The sequence below is a fragment of the Danio rerio genome, chromosome 16, assembly GCF_049306965.1.
Source record: "Danio rerio strain Tuebingen ecotype United States chromosome 16, GRCz12tu, whole genome shotgun sequence".
NCBI lineage: Eukaryota > Metazoa > Chordata > Actinopteri > Cypriniformes > Danionidae > Danio > Danio rerio.
In genome coordinates, this window is record NC_133191.1 from 1345305 (window position 1) to 1367500 (window position 22196).

Genomic DNA, 22196 nt, shown 5'->3' on the forward strand with positions numbered 1-22196 from the left:
ACAGCACTCATACAGCCGCTTCAGCCTTCTGTATTACTCAGCTATCAGCCTGTCATACTGAGCAGAGCAAACATGGTCGACAATCCGCCACTAGATGGCAGCAGAGACTGTATAATAAGCCTTTAGAGGAGGAAAACTCAAACTACAGCTGATCAAATCATTATAAATAAGGTAAGTGACACTCTAAGTCGATCTCTCTCTCTTGTATGTTGTAGTGCTGTATTTATACCATAGTAATCTGCTAGTGTTTGCTTTGCTTTGGCTTTTTCGAGTTGTGATCTCCTGATTGCAACAGAGAAATATTGGGAAATCTCTGTAGACTGATGGCATTTCATGCTGTTCAGCCTTATGTTCTTTAAATATGAGCAAAATCAGCTTTAGACATCACGCTAGAGAATCATTCAAACACTAGCTCTAAATTAATGATGGTGAATGAGCAGTGGTTTCTGCTGTTCTGACGTCAGCTTCAGATGTGAATGAACGGTGGAAGAAAGTAGTTCCTCATACAAAAAAAAATTTTAGACTCTCCGTTTGAATTTCTTTTTATACACACAATTATGCCGTCGAACTGTTGTATAAAAGCATTAGCACACGATTAGCAATGTGATATGGCTGTATATCATCACTTGTGGGACACTAACACCCAATTCACACGGGGCGTCAGCGTCAACGCTTGACAGAGGGCGTGTCTAAAGTTGGTGCTGACGCGATCATCATAGCAGCATCAGCCAATAAAATTAGCCCATAAATTTATTCATAAATAAGCCCATAGCCAATAAAAGTGCATAAAGCGTTCTGATTGGCTGACGCTTCCGTTGGCGCCAACGGATCCACAATGCAGTTCGACAATGCTTGACGTCACCAATTCAAAGAGAATGGGAAGCGTTGACGCTGCCGCCCCATGCGAATCGGGTGTAAGGCACATGGCGATGGCGTGTAGTCTCGAGCTAACTAGTGCCGATATACAAACAAATTGCACTGCTACTCATATGATATTGATCATATATATATATATATATATATATATATATATATATATATATATATATATATATATCATTATTATTTTTAATCATCAGATTAGTTTTTAGTTCTTATTTGTGTATTAAATCAATTCATAATTGTATTAATTGTGTTATGCAATCTGCAATGCTTTGGCAATACTTGACAGGTCATGCCAATTAAGAATTGACCTGAGAGAGTAAGTGTGTGTATGGTTGTACTGGTTTTGATGGTTTGCAAGGACAAAAATACTCTCTATCAAATGTTTATGAGGCCATGTCTTGTGTCCTCGTAATTTAATATGCTTAAAAATCAAACTTAATGGGCTCTTATAGCATTTAAATGTGCAACTGATTCCCTGTGAGGAATTGGTTTTGGGGTAGGGCCTCATAATGTGTGTGTTTTTACAGAATAAAAGACATTACAGCTGTGGGAGTCCTCAGAAATCACCAATACCAACATGTGTCAGTGTGTGCGCGAGTGTACCTTGCATTCCTGACATTGTGGAGATGAATTGTCCCCACAAGTATAGCAACACCAGTACATTTTAAATTTGTGGGAACGTTATTTGGCATAAACAGCTCATAAATCAGACTTAATGAAGTGTTTTGAACGTGTAAAAATGCAGATTTTTTGTTGTGAGGGTTGAGTTTTAGGGTAGAGTGACGGAATATACAGTGGAAACACCATTACACAAATGGGAATCCCCATAAAGGTAGCTGTACAAGTGTGTGTGTGTGTGTGTCCCCTGCAGGGCCCCGATCTGTCCAGCGTCACACAAGGACAAAAAAAAGTTGTCAGGCGAAGGACAGAGAAAAAAAAAGCCCTCAGTCACCCCTCCTTCTCTCAGCCGTGTGTGTGTGTGTGTGTGTCGCACAGAGCAGAGTCAGTCTGGAGGATCCCGCAGAGTCTCCGCGCGGCTCCGGTTTGTTTCTGCGCTTTTCGGTCAACTTTCCGCGGCTCGGATCTGCAGTTTCCCCGAGGAGCACAGCATGAGGAGCGGCTCGCAGAGCAGGTAAAGCTGCCTCCTGCGCATCTCTGGAGCTCATACACTCGCTTTAGAAACATCTATGAGGTTCAGCTCGGGCTCCTGGACATTATACGGGGAATCATGCAGTAACCTCAGTCTAGAACTTTGTATTTCAGAAATCTGACATGAATGATAAATAAAGGCTATAAATGTATTATACACTGTGATGTTGATGTTTACGAAAGTTGTTCATTTCCCAAACAGATGCACTCGTTAAGCAAATAGTTGACTTTATTGTGTGCAAATGCGCCATTACTTTACTTCTGCACCATAAACAGCAGCTGAATTAACTCGTTTTTATGTAGATGTGTGTTAATTAGTGTCTCCTTGTGTAAAAGCTGAGAGTTTAAAGCAGGCAGTGTTCTAGTAAAGTCGACTATTTGGGATAAGAGTGTACACTATATTAAATAAGATGACTTTATATTCGCTTTTTAGGCTACTGAACCTTTAAAATGACTATAAATGAAGTGTTTTGCTCTCTTAGTTCTCTTATAGCCTAGTTTCAACATGACTTAGGAGTGTTAGAACAATTCAATGGCAGATTCTTAGCATTTACATTTTGTTTAGTAGGTTGCTTTCTGCATGGAAAGCAATGGACTTTTCAGCTGTACATTCAGGATTATTTTGAAGTCGGATCTGTGATTTCTTTCGGAGCTCTTCCATCGCAAACGCCTCATATTGAGGGTTTTATCCTCGTTTTTAGACTACTGAACTATTAAAACGACTATGAAATAACTATTTCAGCGCATAAGCTCTCTCATGCATTCTTGTGTATAGCTGATATGAGAAATGTTGGAAATGTGCAATAGTTTAAGCAATGGCAGATCTTTAGGATTTAGATTTTGTTTAGCAGGTTGCTTTCTGCATGGAAAGCATTGGATTTTTAAGTTGTATTGGACATTCGGGATTAGATTTTACCAAGTCGGGTCCGTGATTTCTATCGGAGCTCTTGCATCACACATACTACATATTTAATAAGAGGATATTATGTTCGCTTTTAGACTACTGAACTTTAAAAATGACTATAAATGAAGTAATGTGCATGCAAGCTGTTCTCGACCTGACTCTAGAAGTGTTAAATGTAGACTAAAGTTCAACATGAGCAGATTTTTAGCATCAGTTTTTAGCAGATTGCTTTGTTTTGCATGAGAAGCATGAGATTTTCAACTGTAGCTGGACATGCGGGATTAGTTTGAACGAAGTTGGATCCGTGATTTTTTTCGGAGCTCTTTCACACGTCACACATTGAAGATTTTATGGTCGCTTTGCTTTAAAAATGACTATAAATAAAGCATTTTGCACTGGAGTTCTCTCGTATTTCGACATGCCTCTCTTGTATAATAGGTGATATGAGTTTAGAAGTGTTAGAAAAGTGCAACAGTTCATTATGCAGATGTTTAGCATGTAGATTTGCATGAAAAGCAATATATTTTGCAGATGTATTGGATATTTCGGATTAGTTTATCCTTGATTTCCTTCAGAACACTTCAATGCATGTTGAATAAGAGCATTTATTGTTCGCTTTTAGACTGCTGAGCTTTAAAAATGACTGTGAATGAAGTATTGTGCACTCAGGTTCTCTCAGTTTCGAGGTTATTTTCTTGTATCGATGCCTGCTGTTAGAAAAGTGCAACAGTTTGATTTATGCATTAGATCTGCATGAAAATCAGTATGTTTTGCTGTACATTCAGGTTTAGTTTGAAGTTTATCCGGGATTATCAGTGAGCTCTTCTAGGGACTCGGGTTTTTGTGGCGGGTTGCTCCAAAACGTGGCCGGGGCGGGGGGTCTTTACTGCGGCTTCAGCGAGCCCGATGCTGGGCTGTTCTGGCCCCGGTGCTGCCCTGGGGTTTCCGCGGTGCGCCGCTTTAACCCACATCTATGATTACGGGTCTGTGGCTGCACTCAAGATGTCATGCATCATTTTACACTGTTTTGAAATGTACTAATAGTAAACCACTGATGATGTGGAGACCCATCGGACGGATAAACATTACTGGTTGCAAAACAATCCTCATGTTCTCTTGGGATGGACGGACACAGCAAATTAGGAATTATTAATCTATTAATATTCACATTAAATGGACAGTATTTTCGTGACTGCATTCATTCATTTTCTTTTTAGCTTAGTCTCTTTATTAATTAGTGGTCGCCACAGTGCAATGAACCGCCAACTTATCCAGCATATGTTTTGCGCAGCTGATGCCCTTCCAGCTGCAACCCAACAATGAGACATACACACTCATTTACACACACTCGTACATACAGCCAATTTAGTTCAACAATTCCTCAATAGCGCATGTGTTTGGACTGTGAGGGAAACCAGAGCACCCGGAGGAAACCCACGCCAACATGGGGAGAACATGCAAACTGCACAGAAACGCCAACTGACCGACCCGGCTGGGCCTCGAACCGGTGACCTTCTTGCTGTAAGGCCACAGTGCTAACCACTGAGTCACTGTGTCACCTACATGTAACAGGAACACCTTAATATAATGTTACCCATTATATTAAAGGCCCAAACAGAGTATGTCCAAATAATGTGCGTGTAAACACTGTAATTAACTGCTTGTCCAATGTCGTCACAGTAATCCACCAATAAATAACACTGACTCATGATCAGCCATGATTAATAAGTGTGCTGTCACTGATCGTGACCGCTAATGCGTGTTTAATGGGTAAACCACTGACATGATTCATGATGATTGTCTGTCGATTAGCAGTTCTGTATTCTTTCACGCTGCATATCTTTGGAAACACAACTCAGGGTTACCACAACTCCACTTAACTTCATAATCAAGGGTATAACACGGTGCTGCTTATATTTTAGAAGTGTAAATATAGTGGCGCAGAATTAATCCTCATTTTAAGTTCAGCAGGGTTGTCAGGTTTTCTAGTCTTGGTAAAAATAGACCAATACTGTCGAAACTCAAAATATGCTGACATTTTTTACACTGCTGCCCGTATGCATTATAAAGGGTTCCTTTTTTAAAATATTATGTATATTTGTAATGATTATCACAGTGGCCTCACAGCAAGAAGGTCGCTGGTTCGAGTCCCGGCTGGGTCAGTTGGCGTTTCTGTGTGGAGTTTGCATGTTCTCCAGTTTTCCCCCACAGTCCAAACACATGCGCTATAGGGGAATTGATTAACTGAATTGGCCGTAGTGTATGAGTGTGTGTGTAAATAAGTGTGTATGGATGTTTCCCGGTACTGGGTTGCAGCTGGAAGGGCATTCACTAGGTAAAACAAATGCTGTATGAATAAAAAGAGAACTTTTAAAAGTACTCAAGAGTGTCGAGTAGTGAGTATCACACTGTGATAAGTTGATGTGTTCACATGCAGTTTGTGCTGGGATGTGTAAACGTAACATTCTGTAGTGCATTTAGCGATCTTCCTATGTTCGTTCGTCCCTTCCAACCTTCCTTCTATTGTTTGTTTGTTCTGCCCTTCCTTCCTTCCTTTCTTCCTTCCTTCCTTCCTTCCTTTCTTCCTTCCTTCATATGGTCGTTTCTTCATTCATTTGTTAATTCCTTCGTTCCTCCCTTCATTTGTTCGCTCATTCGTCTGTTTGTTCATTTTTTGGTTCCTTTCTCCATTAGGTCTTTTGTTCATTCATTTGTTTGTTCGTTCATTTCTTTCTTCCTTAGTTTTATTCAGTCCTTGAATCCATACTTCATTCATTTGGTCCTATCTTTTTCCTCCCTTCATTCGTTCTTAAATTCATTTGTTTGTTCGTTCCTTCATTTTTTGTTCCTTTCTTTATAGTTGTTTGTTCGTTCGTTCTTTCGATTGTTCATTCATTGCTTCCCTCTTTCCTTCCTTTTTTTCTTCCTTCCTTCCTTAGTTTGTTTAGTCCTTCCTTGAATCCTTCCTTCATTCATTTGGTCATTCCTTTGTTCGTCCATTCGTTCGTTCTCTTATTCATTCGATTGTACCTTCATATCTAATTGTTTGTTTGTTTGATCGTTCCACTTATATTTTTGTTTGTTTGTTTGTTCATATGTTTGTTTGTTCATGCGTTCGTTTGTTTGTTCGTTCATACGTTCATTTGTTTGTTTGTTCGTTCATACGTTTGTTTGTTTGTTCATACGTTCATTTGTTTGTTTGTTTGTTTGTTTGTTCGTTCATTTGTTTGTTTGTTTGCTCATATGTTCATTTGTTTGTTTGTTTGTTCGTTCATACATTAATTTGTTTGTTTGTTTATTTATACGTTTATTTGTTTGTTTGTTTGTTCGTTCATACGTTTTTTTATTTGTCCGTTCATCCATTAATCTGTTTGTTTGTTCACTCATATGTTCATTTGTTTGTTTGTTTGTTCGTTTATACATTAATTTGTTTGTTTGTTTGTTCTTTTAAACGATCATTTGTTTGTTTGTTCGTTTGTTTATTTATTTATACGTTCATTTGTTTGTTTGTTCATTTTTTCCTCCATATTTTTGTTTGTTTTTTTTCGTTTGTTCGTTCATCCGATCATTTGTTTGTTTGTTCATTCTTTTATACGTTTGTTTGTTTGTTTGTTTGTTTGTTTGTTTGTTTGTTTTTTATACGTTCATTTGTTTGTTCATTTGTTCCTTCATATTTTTGTTTGTTTTTTCGTTTGTTTCTTCATTTGTTTGTTTGTTCATCTGTTCCTTCATATTTTTGTTTGTTTGTTTGTTCATTTGTTCATTTGTTTGTTTGTTTGTTAATTCAGTATTTGATTTACTTTCTATGTATGATTTGATTGGACAGGAATCACAGGACTGATTATTCTACTTTAGCCAATCACCATAGACCGGAAAGAAATAAAGTAATGACTGCAGATTGAAGGACAGTAGTGCAGTAAAAGTACCGATACTGCACTAAAAATGTACTCAAGGAAAAGTAAAATACACATGTTAAAAAATACTTAGTAAATTACAACTTCTGAGAAAAACTACCCTATTACAGTATTCTGAGCATTTGTAATCGGTTACTCTACACCACTGCCTGCGGGTGAGTAAATCAACAGGAAATCTTCATTTTCGAGTGAACTATCCCTTTAATCTTTCACAAAGAGACACCCGTGCATTTTGTTAACGATTATCTTTTATAAAATATCAAACGTAATGCAATGTTGAAAAAATGTTACAATCAAAAGCACAAGTGGGCTGAAGGCGATGGGTTATGAAATGCGTGCGGTTGATTCGGGAATGTTTGCAGCATAAGTCATACACAGAAGAGGCTGCCAATAGGAGCCGGACAGGGTGGGGTTTAGTGCATTCTGGGAAAGCCATTGGGAAGTATTGGACCTTGTTAACACATCTTTGACTTTGGCCATATTTGATACCATACATTTAGTTTATTTATTTAGTTTTACAGACACTCCAAAAACATCATCAAATATGGGCAAACCCAACCACTGGCTTAAAATGTCATTTAAATTCAGTCTATCTGTTGGGTTTGTCAATATTTGACCTTCATCCTCCACAAAAACAAACAATCAAATAAAAAAAACTCAATGGCAAAAGAAGACAAATGGGTCAGGATTACAACACGGCTGTTGTAACACAACTTTGGGTCAAATATTATCAAACTTAATTTGTTTTTGTTTTTTTGATTAAATTTTAATGACATTTTTAAACCAAATGTTGGGTTTGTACATATTTGACCATTATTCACACCCCAAAAACAAACAAACAAACAAACAAACAAACAAACAAACAAACAGTTAATATCAAAAACTGAAAAAAGAAAAAGTGTCAGGATAACAGCAGTCTAAAAAATGATGGGTTGGTGTAACACAACTTTGGGTCAAATATTATCAAACTTAATTTGTTTTTGTTTTTTTAATTAAATTTTAATGACATTTTTAACCCAATTGTTGGGTTTGTTCATATTTGACCCTTATTCCCACCCCACAAAAACAAACAAACAAACAAACAAACAAACAAACAAACAGTTAATATCAAAAACTAAATTGCAAGAAAGAAAAATGGTCAGAATAACATCACTCTAAAAATGATGGGTTGGTGTAACCCAACTTTGGGTCAAATATGGATAAACCAAATAAAATTTTTCAACCCAACCAATGGATTTGGCTATATTTGATACAAATTTGGGTTACAACAACCCAGCCGTTTTAGAGTGATAATAATTTGCATGCAGCAGTTCATTTCACTTATTTACCTAGTATTTCATACACTCAAACTAAAAGCTGGGTTGCTGTAACCCAACACTGGGAAAAAATGGGCAAAACCAACCACTGGGTTAAAGATATCATTTCAATTCAGTCCATCTGTTTGGTTTGTCGATATTTGACCCTCATTCCCCCCAAAAAAGCAAACAATCAAATAAAAACTCAATTGAAAAAAAGAAAAATCAAGAAAGTGGGTCAGGATTACTACACTGGGTTGTTGTAAGCCAATGTTGAGTCAAATATGGACAAATCTACTTGGGGGTTAGTTTTTTAAATGTAAATTACATTTTTAACCCAGCTGCTGGTTTGGCCCAGTGCTTAATTTGGGAATTGTGAGGTCCCGGAACAGATCGGGGTAGCGGATCCGGCATGTTACCTGAGCATGGAGAGGTGTTGTGCACAAAGGACGAAAGTGAAGAGCGGGGTGTAGTCATGGACGAAAGTGAAGAGGATTAGGGAGTCATGGAAGAACAGTGAACAGCGGACGGGGGATCAGATTTTAGAAGTGCCGGATCCGGATCTGGCGTGTTCCGGCACAAATTAAGCCCTGCTTTGGCCATATTTGACGCAGTGTTGGGTCACAGCAATCAAGCTTTTTTTAGTACAATTAATTGCATGCAGCAGTCCATTTCATTCATTTATCAATGCTGGGTTGTTTTAATCTAACGTTGGGTCAAATATGGACATGTTGGGATATAAAGTGTAGCTTAAATTCTCACCAATAATGCTGGGCGGTTTTAGCTCAATGTTGGATCAAGTTGCCGGCAGCTAGCTCTCTGCAGCTCTCACAAGATCTCCCGCTGAAGCTAAGCAGGGCTGCGCCCGGTCAGTACCTGGATGGGAGACCACATGGGAAAGCTAGGTTGCTGCCGGAAGTAGTGTTAGTGAGGCCAGCAGGGGGCGCCCAACTTGCGGTCTGTGTGGGTCCTAATGCCCCAGTATAGTGACGGGGACTCTATACTGCTCAGTGAGCGCCGTCTTTCTGATGAGACCTTAAACCGAGGTCCCGACTCTCTGTGGTCGTTAAAAATTCCAGGATGTCCTTCGAAAAGAGTAGGGGTTTAACCCCGGCATCCTGGCCAAATCTGCCCACCGGCCTCTGTCCATCATGGCCTCCTAACCCTCCCCATATCATGATTGGCTTCATCAGTCTGTCTCCTCTCCACCAATCAGCTGCTGTGTGGTGTGCGGTCTGGCACAAACTGGCTGCTGTCGCGTCATCCAGGTGTATGCGAATGGGGAGATCCCCCCCCCCCATTGTGTAAAGCGCTTTGGCTGCTCAGAAAAGCGCTATATAAATGTAAAGAATTATTATTAATTAATTATTAATTATTATTTGAACAAACACAAATATTGTGTCAATTTTTCAAATGAGAATTTTAACCCAGCTGTTGGATTAATAAAAAGTGATTTAATTGAGAAAACATTGGGTCTCAACCACGCAGCATGTTGAGAGTGTATCCTCCCATCCTCAGGTGTGTAACATTTGTTGTCTTCTTCCTCAGATTGTGTGTGTTCTGGTGTTGTGTGTTGGCCGTCCTGCCTTTAACAACAGCGGATGAAGCAGAGAAACCGGTGAGTGATGAAGATGATGATGATGATGCTTTTACAATAGAAGAGCTCAGGTAATGAGATGTCATGCTTTTTCCTTACTGTGCTACTAGAGAGATTAAGGTGTCATAGAGTTATCCTGCGGCTGTTTTGGGGATGTTTTGGTGTCAGTCTATGGTGTTCTCCTCAACATCTGTTCTGTTATTAGTTGAAGGATGGAGATATTGGCAGTAGAGCTGCACAATAATATAGTTTCAGCATCGATATGGCAGTGTGTGTGTGTGTGTGTGTGTGTGTGTGTGAGCTGATCTTTCCATTGTTTGCTCATCTGGACTGTGATGTAGGACTGTCCTGCGGGAGCGTCTGAGCTGTGTTTGGGCGTTGGTGTGAAAAAGTCACAGTCACATGTAGAAAGTGAGCAGTTCTGCTTGCGTTTTGTGTATGTGCACACACACACACACACTTGTGTGCACATACACACGCACACTTACACATGCATGTTGGTGTTTCTGCGTGGAGTTTGCATGCTCTCCTCGTGTTGGCGTGGGTTTCCTCCGGGTGCTCCGGTTTCCCCCACAGTCCAAACACATGCGCTATAGGGGAACTGATCAACTAAATTGGCCGTAGTGTATGAGAGTGTGTGTGAATGAGTGTGTATGGGTGTTTTACAGTACTGGGTTGCAGCTGCAAGTGCATAAAACATATGCTGGAATAGTTGGCGGTTCATTCCGCTGTGGCACCCCTGATGAATAAGGAACTAAGCTGAAGGAAGGAGAATGAATGAATGATGTTGCACAGGACTGTCAGGACAAAACCTCCTTCTAACAGAGAGCTTGTATTGTGTGTTGTGGCAGCGTTGCGTGTTATTATATGATCTCATTTATAATATAATTTTGAATTAAGCATATTGAATTACAAGGAAACAAACATGTCCCCATAAAACACCTTAATAGAGAACAACTAGGTCACTGCATTATACAATTTTGTGCTGCTGCAAACCAAATAAGCAAGAACACACACACACACACACACACACACACACATACACACACACACACACACACACACATACAGAGGACCGCCAGTGTTTCAGCAGGGGCTTCAGTGACAGATTCTCGCTGGGAGATTAATGTGACTGTGTGTGTGTGTGTGTGTGTGTGTGTGTGTGTGTGTTTGTGTGTGTGTGTTTGTGTGTGTGTGTGTGTGTGTAGCTCACTGTTATGCTCTATTTCAGTTTGAGCAGCAACTGTTTATTGTTGAAATCCTCTGAGAAAAATGACAGAAAATTGTCTGGTCATCCGTTCATCCATCCATCCATTTATCCATCCTTCCATCTGTCCATCCATCCATCTATCCGTCCATCCATCCATCCATCCATCCATCCATCCATCCATCCATCCATCCATCCATCCATCCATCCTTCCATCCATCCATCCATCCATCCATCTACTCTCAATGTATTCATTCATTCATTCATTCATTCATTCAGTCATTCATTCATCTGTTCATCTATCTAGATGGAAGAACAGAGATTGAATGTTTAGATGGATGAATAGATGGATGAATGGACAGAAAGGTGGATGAATAGGATGAATGAATGAATGAATGAATGAATGAATGGATGAATAGATGGAAAAATGGGCAGAAAGGTGGATGAACAGGATGAATGGATGTATAGACAGATAGATGAACAGAGGGTGAATGAATAGATGTATGAATAGATGGATGAATGGACAGATAGATGGATGAACAGAGGATGGATGGATGAATAGATATATAAACATATATATGGATGGAATGTATAGATGGATGGATAAATGGATGGATAGACAGATTTACAAATCCATCCATCCATCCATCCATCCATCCATCCATTCATTCATTCATTCATTCATTCATTCATCATGTCTGTCAGTTTGTCCATCTATCCATCCAACCATTGTTCATTGATCCATCCATTTGCCCGTCAGTTTATCCATACATCCATCCATACGTCCGTCCGTCCCTCCACACCCTGGGGTTGTGTGTTGTGTGGTGTGGATGGTGTGTGGAGAGGATCAGAGGTGTGTTTCAGGGCTCATTCTCTCGTTGTTTTCCTGCCTCTCTTTCTGAAGTGAATGGATTCTTTTGTTTGTTGATCTCTTCACTTCTGCCTCCGCCTGGCCTGCAGACGCTCGAATTCTTTGCTCCTGATTGATGAAATGAGCTTACATAAGTCTGTGGAATTAGATCAGATCTGCGTCCGGCATTGCGAACTGAACCGGACTGAAGCAGTTTCAGTGCACTGGCACTTCCTCCATGTGCAGCTCCTTTGACTCAGTCTACATTGTAAAGCACTGTAGAAATGAAAACATGGAGGATTTCTCTTAGTCATGCTGTCATCCATGAGCGAGCGCTGTACAGCAGGACATGTGTTTGGACTTGTGTTGTTTGGGTGCGGTTTGGAGAATTATTCTGTCTTTCTCAAAACAATTGTTCGTGCTTTGCTTGTTTAATCTTGTGATTTTGAACTGCAGCTTGTAAAATGATATAAGTCAGACTTCTTCTGTTCAAATCATGATAGTTATGAGCCGGTGTTGGATTCCAGCGTTAGCTCTCGGGGTGGTTTTGCTTTTGTTGTTTCAGCTGTGACGTTTTTAGTTAAGTGTGTTTGGAATGTGTAGGAGGTCAAGCACAGTAATGTATATTTGTTCTGTTTTCAGCATAACAGATTCAGAAGTTTGCACAATGAAAAATGGGCAATGACTTATTCAACTGTCTCTCTATCTATCCATTTATCCACCCATACATCCATCCATCTATCCATCCATCCATCCATCCATCCAATCATCCATCCATCCATCCATCCAATCATACATCCATCCACCCATCCATCCAATCATACATCCATTCATACAATCATACATCCATCCATCTATCGATCTATCTTTCTGTTTGTCTGTCTGTCTTTCTATAGTTTGTTTATCCATCCATCCATCCATCCATTTATCCATCCATCCATCCATCCATCCATCCATCCATCCATCCATCCATCCATCCATTTATCCATCCATCCATCCATCCATCCATCCATCCAATCATCCATCCATCCATCCATCCATCTATCTCTCTGTTTGTCTGTCTGTTTTTCTATAGTTTGTTCATCCATCCATCCATCCCTCCATTCATCGATTCATTCCTCTATTCATCCAATCATTCATACATTTATCCATCTATTTTTCTATTTTTGTCTGTCTGTCTATAGTTTGTTCATCCATCCAATCATCCATCCATCCATTTATCCATCCATCCATTCCTCCATCCATCCATCCATACCATTATCCATCCATCCAATCATCCATCCATCCAATCATCCATCCATCTATCCATTCATCCATCCATTTATCCATCCATCCATCCATCCATCCATCCATCCATCCATCCATCCAATCATCCATCCATCCATCTATCCATCTATCTCTCTGTTTGTCTGTCTGTCTTTCTATAGTTTGTTCATCCATCCATCCATCCATCCATCCATCCATCCATCCATCCATCCATCCATCCATCCATCCATCCATCCATCCCTCCATTCATCCATTCATTCCTCTATTCATCCATCCATCCATCCATCCATCCATCCATTTATCCATCCATCCATCCATCCATCCATCCACCCATCCATCCTTCTGTCTGTCTGTCTGTCTGTCTGTCTGTCTGTCTGTCTGTCTGTCTGTCTGTCTGTCTATCTATCTATCTATCTATCTATCTATCTATCTATCTATCTATCTATCTCTGTCTATGTTTTGGTCTGTTCTTCTGTCTCCATCCATTCGTTCCTCCATGTTTGATTTGTTTAGCTTATTTTTAATTGATAACATTCTCCACTATGATCTGATGAAAATCCTCAGGTGATATTAGATACTGCAGACATTTCTTCCAGTTTATTATATTCATATTTTGCCTTTTTAATGATTATTCTTGACAGGCAGCAGGACGGCAGTCTCGCCAGGCGGAGGAGGTGGGGCTTGAAGGTGTCTGGGCTCCATGGAGCGAGTGGGTGGAGTGTTCCCAGAGCTGTGGAGTGGGCGTGGCCGAGAGGCGGAGACAGTGTATGCCGCCACCACAAACTCCACCCCTTACATGGAATAGACCATCTTACCTTCCGCCAGGTGTCCCGAACAACACCCCGGTGATCTCTGCAGTCAGACCCTTCTACAATAACCTGTATCCTCCTAATGAACCATATGGAGCTGAGAGACCTTTTCCCCCAGCTCTCCCAGCCAATCAGAATCCAGGATTACCACTGTACCGTAATGAAGGCGGGCAGTTTGGCTCATCCGGTCAGGAGCCGGTTTCAGTTTACCGTTCGCCATCCTCGTCTTCTTCACTGCCATATAGCAGAGTTCCAGCACGGACACCGAGTCATGGAAGAGGTGGAGCTATTGGTAGCAGGAGGGCAGTTTCCACCAATAGGGATCCTGCGTCTGTCAGAAGGTGAGTGGGATTGGTCAGGTTTAGGGAGGAGCTTGCTGTTTGTGCAAACTCAGTTCTTGTTAGTGCTACACAATGAAAGAGAGAAAGAAAGAAAGATTCCCTTTTAAAAATCAACTCGATCAATGATGCCAAAGTTGATTATTTTATTGTGGATTAGTTTAAAAAAAAAACGTATCTAATAAAACGACTAAAAACTCAACTATTTAGTCTCCACTTCACTTCCTAATCTGCAATTGCCTATTTGAATATCACACTAACTGTACAAAAAAAAAAAAAAAAAAAAAAAAAAAAAAAAAAATTACTAACACTTCCCCTCTTAGACTTTACAGACCTGAAACTTGCCTTTAGTACTTATTCATTGTTGCTCTTAGTTGTGTAAATTGCTTCCTTGTCCTCATTTGTAAGTCGCTTTGGATAAAAGCGTCTGCTAAATGACTAAATGTAAATGTAAATGTAAATGTAAAGACACAATGTAAATATAAAGAAAAATGATTCACTTTTGACTCACTAAATGAGTTTGATTCTGTTATGATGAACCAGTCTAAACTGTCAAAAAGCTTCTGAAAAATGATTTAAATTGAGACACAATATGAATATGAAGAAAGCGGATTTACTTCTGAATCAGTTTGACTTTGATTCTTTTATAGTGAACAAGTGTAAACCCTCGCAAAGCTTCTCAAAAATAATTTAAAATGAAAGGCACAATGTGAATACAAAGAAAATGGATTCAAATTTGAATCACTGAATCAGTTTGACTTTAATTCTTAGTGGACCAGTGTAAACTTATGAAATGGAGCTTAAGTGATGTAAAATTGACCAACAATATGAATATAAAGAAAACTGATTCACTTTTGAACCAGTATAAACTCTCAAAGTTTCTCAAAAATCATTTAAATGTGAGGCAATGTGAATATAAAGAAAATGGATTCCTTTTTGAATTATTAAATCAGTTTGACTTTGATTCTTTTATAGTGAACAAGTGTAAACTCTCGAAAAGGTTCTCATAAGTGATCTAAAATTGAGACGCGGTGTGAAACACACAGAAAACCAATTCATTTTTGACTCATTGAATCAGTTTAAATTTGATTCATAATGAACCAGTGTAAACTCTCAAAAACGATTTCAATTTGAGGCAGTGTAAATGTAAACCGATTCTCTTTTGTGTCACTGAGTTTAATTTTTTTAGTGAACCTGTGTAAACTCTCAAAGTTTATCAAAAATAATTCAAATTTAAGACCATGTGAATGTAAAGAAAACTGATTCACTGTTAAATAATGGAATCAGTTTGATTTTGATTCATAATGAACCAGTGTAAACTCTTGAAAAGGTTGTCACAAATGATCTAAAATTGAGACACAATGTAAATATAAAGAAAACTGATTCACTTTTGTCTCACTGAGTTTTATTTTTTTGTGAACCTGTGTAAACTCTCAAAAAATGATTCAAATATAAAGCAATGTGAATGTAAAGAAAGCTGGTTCACTTTAGAATGATTGAATCAGCTTGATTTTGATTCATAATGAACCAGTGTAAACTCTTGAAAAGGTTTTCAAAAAGCATCTGAAATTGACACACAATGTGAATACCAGGAAAACCGATTCACTGTTGTCTCACTGAATATGTCTGAGCTTGATTTTTTTTTTTTGTAAAACCAGTCTAAACTCTCAAAAAATTTCTCAAAAATGATTTGAATTTGAGGCAATGTGAACATAAAGAAAACTGATTCACTTTTAAATCATTAAATCAGTTTGACTTTGATTCATGATTAGTTAATGTAAACTCTTGAAAAGGTTCTCACAAATGATCTAAAACTGAGACACAATGTGAATACAAAGAAAACTGATTCACTTTCCCTGAGTCCGGGTATGAATCTTTCATAGTGAACCAGTGCGAACTCTACAAACAATTCTCAAAAATAATCAGACACAGTGAATGTATTTTTACACACCCCGTTCACTGAGTCAGCCTCTGTTTCAGGGTGATTTTTACTTTGCGTTTAGTTTTGATATGTTCATATCTGTGTTCTGTCTGACTCTGTTCCTCCAGGTCTAGTTCGTCCATTCGTCCTGGACAGTTTGGATATGGCAGGGTGCCGTTTTCTCTTCCTCTACACAGACAAAACCGACATGCGCGCCACACACACCACAACACCAGCACAGATAGTCTGGACGCTCTGAATGTGAACTCCAGCTCACATGGGGAAAAAACACACGAAAAAACTCCTGCAGACAAAGTGAGTGAGGACAATGATGATGGAGAGCAGCGCAGACGAGTGAGAATCCCTCATATAAGGCCCCCGGCACAGAGAAACGGGGCCCGGGATAGACGCATCGAAGGCCGCACGTCCCGCCAGGCTCCTCCATCATACACACGCACCATCAGCAGAACACACACTTCCAGAGATCCTCCTCCATACGGCCCCCAAACGCCCTCAAATCCCAACCCAGAGCCCTGGGCCCCTGTGCAGACCCCTGGAAATGAGCAGGACTGGAGGCCTCCAGTGGCAGGAAACTACAGATGCTCAGGCAGAGACAGAGAATACCGCAGGTGCAGTCTACAGGTGAGAGCTGCTCTTTCTGATTGATTGATTGATTGATGTATTGATTTATTGGTTGATTGGTTTTTTGATAATCAGTAAAGGGAATCATTTTTCTTAGTAGTCACATTGTGTTCACAATCATACTGCAGTTCATTACACTGGAACACATTGATTGATTGATTGATTGATTGATTGATTGATTGATTGATTGATTGATTGATTGATTGATTGATTGGTTGGTTTGCTGGTTGATTGGTTTGTTGATTGATTGATTGGTTGGTTGGTTGGTTGGTTGATTGAATGATTGATTGATTGCTTGGTTGGTTGGTTAACTGGTTGGTTGATTGGTTAGTTGGTTGATTGATTGATTTGATTGATTGCTTGATTGATTGATTGGTTGATTGTTCGATTGGTTTGATGATTTATTGGTTTGCTGGTTTGTCAGTTGGTTGGTTAGTTGGTTGATTGCTCGGTTATTCAATTGAATGATTGATTGTTTGTTTGGTTTGTTGATTGATTGATTAATTGATTGATTGATTGATTGATTGATTGATTGATTGATTGATTGATTGATTGATTGATTGGTTGGTTGACTGGTTGGTTGACTGGTTGGTTGACTGGTTGGTTGGTTGGTTGGTTGGTTGATTGAATGATTGATTGATTGCTTGGTTGGTTGGTTAACTGGTTGGTTGATTGGTTAGTTGGTTGATTGATTGATTTGATTGATTGATTGATTGATTGATTGATTGATTGATTGATTGATTGATTGATTGATTGATTGATTGATTGATTGATTGATTGATTGATTGATTGATTGATTGATTGATTGATTGATTGATTGGTTTGATGATTTATTGGTTTTCTGGTTTGTCAGTTGGTTGGTTAGTTGGTTGATTGCTTGGTTATTTGATTGAATGATTGATTGTTTGTTTGGTTTGTTGATTGTTTGATTGATTGATTGATTGATTGATTGATTGGTTGGTTGACTGGTTGGTTGGTTGACTGGTTGGTTGACTGGTTGGTTGACTGGTTGGTTGACTGGTTGGTTGGTTGGTTGATTGACTGGTTGGTCGGTTGATTGTCTGGATTATTGATCAGTTGTTTAGTTGGTTGGTTGGTTGCTTGATAATTAGAAAAGTGAATCCGTTTTTTAGTAGTCACATTGTGTCTCAACTTTAGATCCTTTCTTAGAAATTTTTCAAGAGTTTTCATTGGTTCTTTATAAATGAAAGTAAAACTAATTTCAATTATTGATGAATCAGTTTCTTTATATCACTATGTTTGGTTAGTTGATTGGTTGGGTGATTGATTGGTTGGTTTATTGATTGGTTGATTTGAATGTAATATTATTGTAACAGCAGTATGTGACATTAATGTAATGTAACAGTATTACAATGTGCACCTTTTAAAAGTATACTTTAATTTGAGAAACACTCATGGTGTGTTATTAATTTGCTTTCATATGATTTATAAACAGTTGTTGACAGCACAATGATTTATTTTGTCTCTATGTGTACAAATCACTACAGTTAAGTGAAACTCTATTCCACAGCAGTATACCAAAGAAATATTGTAACCATCAGAAACCATCATGACCTCATGATTAACATGTGACAGTCATATTTATACATTAACAGTTGTGTTTTTAACTTGGCTCGCTGTAATAAATGATCGTTTTCTGGGAAACTGATGTTGGCTAGTCATAACAAAGGTCAACAGCATGATTCATTTTACAGGTCAGAGAGAGAGAGAGAGAGAGAGAGAGAGAGAGAGAGAGAGAGAGAAAGAGAGAGAGAGCTTAGAAAGTTCTCATGCGAACTCATGACTTCACTGTAAAAAATGCATTTCTTAAAGTTTTTGTCTTGTTTCTGGTCCAAATATCTAAAACTTCTCAAATCAGCAGCATTTTCTACATATTGTCTAGTTTTCAGAAGCAATGAGTCAAAATTAAGTGAGTTTTTTTCTTAAAACAAGGACAATTTGGTAAGCAAAATAATCATTTTACAGTGAAAACAGGATTATTTCTCTTAATCTTATCGGCTGATTATTTTAGCTTTAAAATAATGTTTTTCTTGTCTACAAAATGCTTCTTCATTTAAGAATGTTGAGATATTTGGGCTAGAATCAAGACAGAAACTCTTAGTAAGGAACAGTATCTTTTTCAGAGAGCTAAAAGAGTTCAAATCTTCAGCTGGCTTTGCGAATCAGAGGTTTTTCTCCGTTTACTCTGGTCTAGATTGCTTTAGGCTTTCTTATACTAAATGCATTGCATTCATACCACGGCCTGCAGTGCTGCAATGGAGTTTGCATGTGTTGTTTATAAGTGACGTCGGTGTTGGCTCAAGCAGTGGAGTGAGTTTGGAGCAGGACTAAGAGCTAGAAAGAGAAAACTCAGCTGTTCTGTTCAACTCAAGGTCTCATGGAGCGCTTTGAATTGTATTCGATGTTTGACGTAATCTAATCTAAAGCATAGGGTAGCTCCACCCCTTTTTAAAAACCAGCCAATGGCGTTTTGTTTATCACAACTCTGCCAGTGAGAGTGTTTGAGATCAAGCACATCAAATAAACAGCCAATGAGAAGAAGGGGGCGGAGCATGTCAGACACTAGAGAGCATTTGATTGGTCAGAAGTTTTGATGAGAAACTGAAGTATGAGGTGACCTGAATAAAACTGTTGATTAATTTAGGCTTAAATAGGGTCATTAGGGTAAGGTTAGGGTAATTAGGCAGGCCATTGTATGAAAGTGGTTTGTTCTGGAGACAATCTAAAACTAATATTGTTTAAGGGGGCTAATAATATTGACCTTAAAGTGGTTTAAAACAATTAAGAACTGCATTTATTCTAGCCGAAATAAAACAAATAAGACTTTCTCCAGAAGAGCAAGTATTATAGGAAATACTGTGGAAAATTCCTGAATCTGTTCAATGTCATTTGGGGAATATGTGTATTGTGAGTGTCCCAGCAGCTGGTTAGTGTGACCGGGGTCCATCATTTGCTGCTGTGCTTGGTTTATTATGACTGATAAACACTGATTGCTGCTGTATTTTCCCATTGGAAAGCCCCACGCTACATCACTCGTCATCAACCACCCAGATTCAGCCACAGATTTCTGAAAGCGCTTCATCTGACATAAATGAAGCCAGTAGTAATTACCGGCTGAATTTTCAGAAAGATCTGATCAAAACACTTTCATCCAATATCACGTAAAAGCTGTGGGTTTCCCCCTGGTACAGCAGCCGGTCCTCAATCATGCCGTTTTTTTTCTTCACGTCTCCTTCCAGATCGACCTGCTTCATTTAATCGCCGTCTCGTTCTCACTCCCCTGTCCAAAACTGACTCCAGCCAGATTCTTCTGCAAATCGTAAATCACGCCGTTCCCTTTAATCCAACTTTCCAGGATCGGCCTGGGCGGTAGTTATATTACACATCTCCAGCATGTGTGCCGGGTTTTTTGACCCAGAATTGGTCGTTTCTGCGGTGGAGCTGATGTGGTGCTGCAGTTTCCTGCTGTTGGTGGCTTTTACACACACTTTTAGAAAGATTACTTCAGATACATCTATCAAAACAAGCCTCAGTGTTTGTGTTACCGGGACACACATTGCTCACTCGCTCTCTTTCTCTCTCTTTTGGGTCGTGAACAAAGTGATAAAAATCTGAGCAGGCTCTGGGAGCAGGTTTACTTCAGCTCGGATGCTTTCTGTGTTTGTCTGAAAAAATTGTACATGAGGATATAAGTGATCACATACTGATAACAATATATATCATGATTTATTACTATGTCTGTAATTTCAGTCAATTAATAGTTTTTTTTTATTTAATTAAATTTAAATTTTTTATTATTTTATTAGTATTACTATCTTTTTATAAAAAATATTTAATTTAATATACTTTTATTTGTATTTTAATTTGTTTCTGTTATTCTTTCTATTTTTTTCTTTTTTGTCTTTTTAATGTAATTTATTTTAATAAAACTTATTTGTATTTTTATTTAAAATAATTTAATAAAATTTTTAGTGCTCTGCAAAGATTAATCAGGATTATTCACCTAAAAAACAATTATATTTGTTAAATTGACATAATAGATACTGGAGAGCATTTAATTGGTCAGATTTTATTTTGTTTTATTTTATTAAATTTTTCTATTTTATTTCATTTTATTTATCTTATTTTTCATTTTTCACATTTTATTTTTTATTTGTTTTATTTAAAAAAAAATAATTTAATGTAATTTTATTTACATTTTTAATTTAATTTATTTATAATTTTTATGTGTTTTTAAAAGTAAGTTTTTTAATGTAATTTAATGTAATTGTATTTTTAATTCAATTTTATTTTATTTTATTTTGTTTAAATTAATTTTACTTAAATTTATTTTTTTGTGCTTGGCAAAGATTAATCATGAGTATTTTCATCCAAAATAAAATTGTATTTGTTATAATGACATAATAGATACTAGAGAGCATTTTATTTTATTTTATTATTTTATTTTCAAATTTTATTTTTTATTTATATATTTATTTTTAATTTTTTAAATTTAATGAAATTGAATTTATAGAGAATATCCTATATATAATAGATATTGCTTAATTAAATATAACTATTGTAATAAATATAACTATAAATAAATTTATTGAGTTACCATAGCAACTATAAAACGCGACAGATTACAGCCTCTTAGCCGTACTGGATTTATAACACTTCCCAAAGCAATCTCTGTGATAATTTAGTCCTTTTTATGGCAGAATGGTTGCTATGAGTTATTTAGCAACACACGACTGAACACTTGGGTCGTAAACGGCCACTGGAATGACACACATGGAGCAGAAACCAATGAAAAGTCTCTGTTGGCCCCTCTGAAGCCTGTTTGGCTATACATAGCAGCGTGTGTGTGTGTTTATCTGAGTTTGAAGTGTGTGTTGTAGGGATGGAAAGCATTCATCATATGTTTTACACAGCGGATGCCCTTCAAGCAGCAACCCAGTACTGGGAAACACCCATACACACTCATTAACACACACACTCATACACTACGACCAGTTTAGTTCATCAGTTCCACCATAGTGCATTTGTTTGGACTGTGGGGGAAACCGGAGCACCCGGAGGAAACCCACGCCAACACAGGGAGAACATGCAAACTCCACACAGAAACACCAACTGACCCAGCCGAGGCTCGAACCAGCGACCTTCTTGCTGTGAGGCCACAGTGCTAACCACTGAGCCAACTCATGCTCTGTCATATTGTGTAGATTGATTTCTCTGGTCTGAAATGTCTCTTAAGCGTCTTCTGTGGGTTTGGGACTCGTCTGTAATGTTGTTGTGATGGTGTGAGCGGGTCTGGAGTGTGTGTAATAGCCTGTTCTGTGTGTGTAAACGAGTGCCGGAGTGTGTTTTATGATAGGTTAGATACCTCTGCAATGTTATTGGGTGGACGACTTTCTAT

The 22196-nt window shown here is 38.3% G+C and overlaps 1 protein-coding gene across 2 annotated transcripts in view; it reads left to right on the forward strand.

Annotated features, from left to right (window-relative positions):
- Positions 1 to 1890: 1890 nt before the first annotated feature.
- The window catches only part of adamtsl4 (ADAMTS-like 4), a 76745-nt gene continuing 56439 nt past the window's right edge, over positions 1891 to 22196 (forward strand). For both annotated transcript variants that reach the window (XR_012391880.1, XM_021466792.3), the window contains exons 1-4: positions 1891 to 2017; positions 9696 to 9765; positions 13709 to 14217; positions 16264 to 16777. Coding sequence is in view for 1 of the 2 variants with exons in the window: in XM_021466792.3 (XP_021322467.2) it covers positions 1995 to 2017; positions 9696 to 9765; positions 13709 to 14217; positions 16264 to 16777 (1116 nt within the window). In the remaining variant the exon portion in view is untranslated. The remainder of the gene's footprint in view (positions 2018 to 9695; positions 9766 to 13708; positions 14218 to 16263; positions 16778 to 22196) is intronic.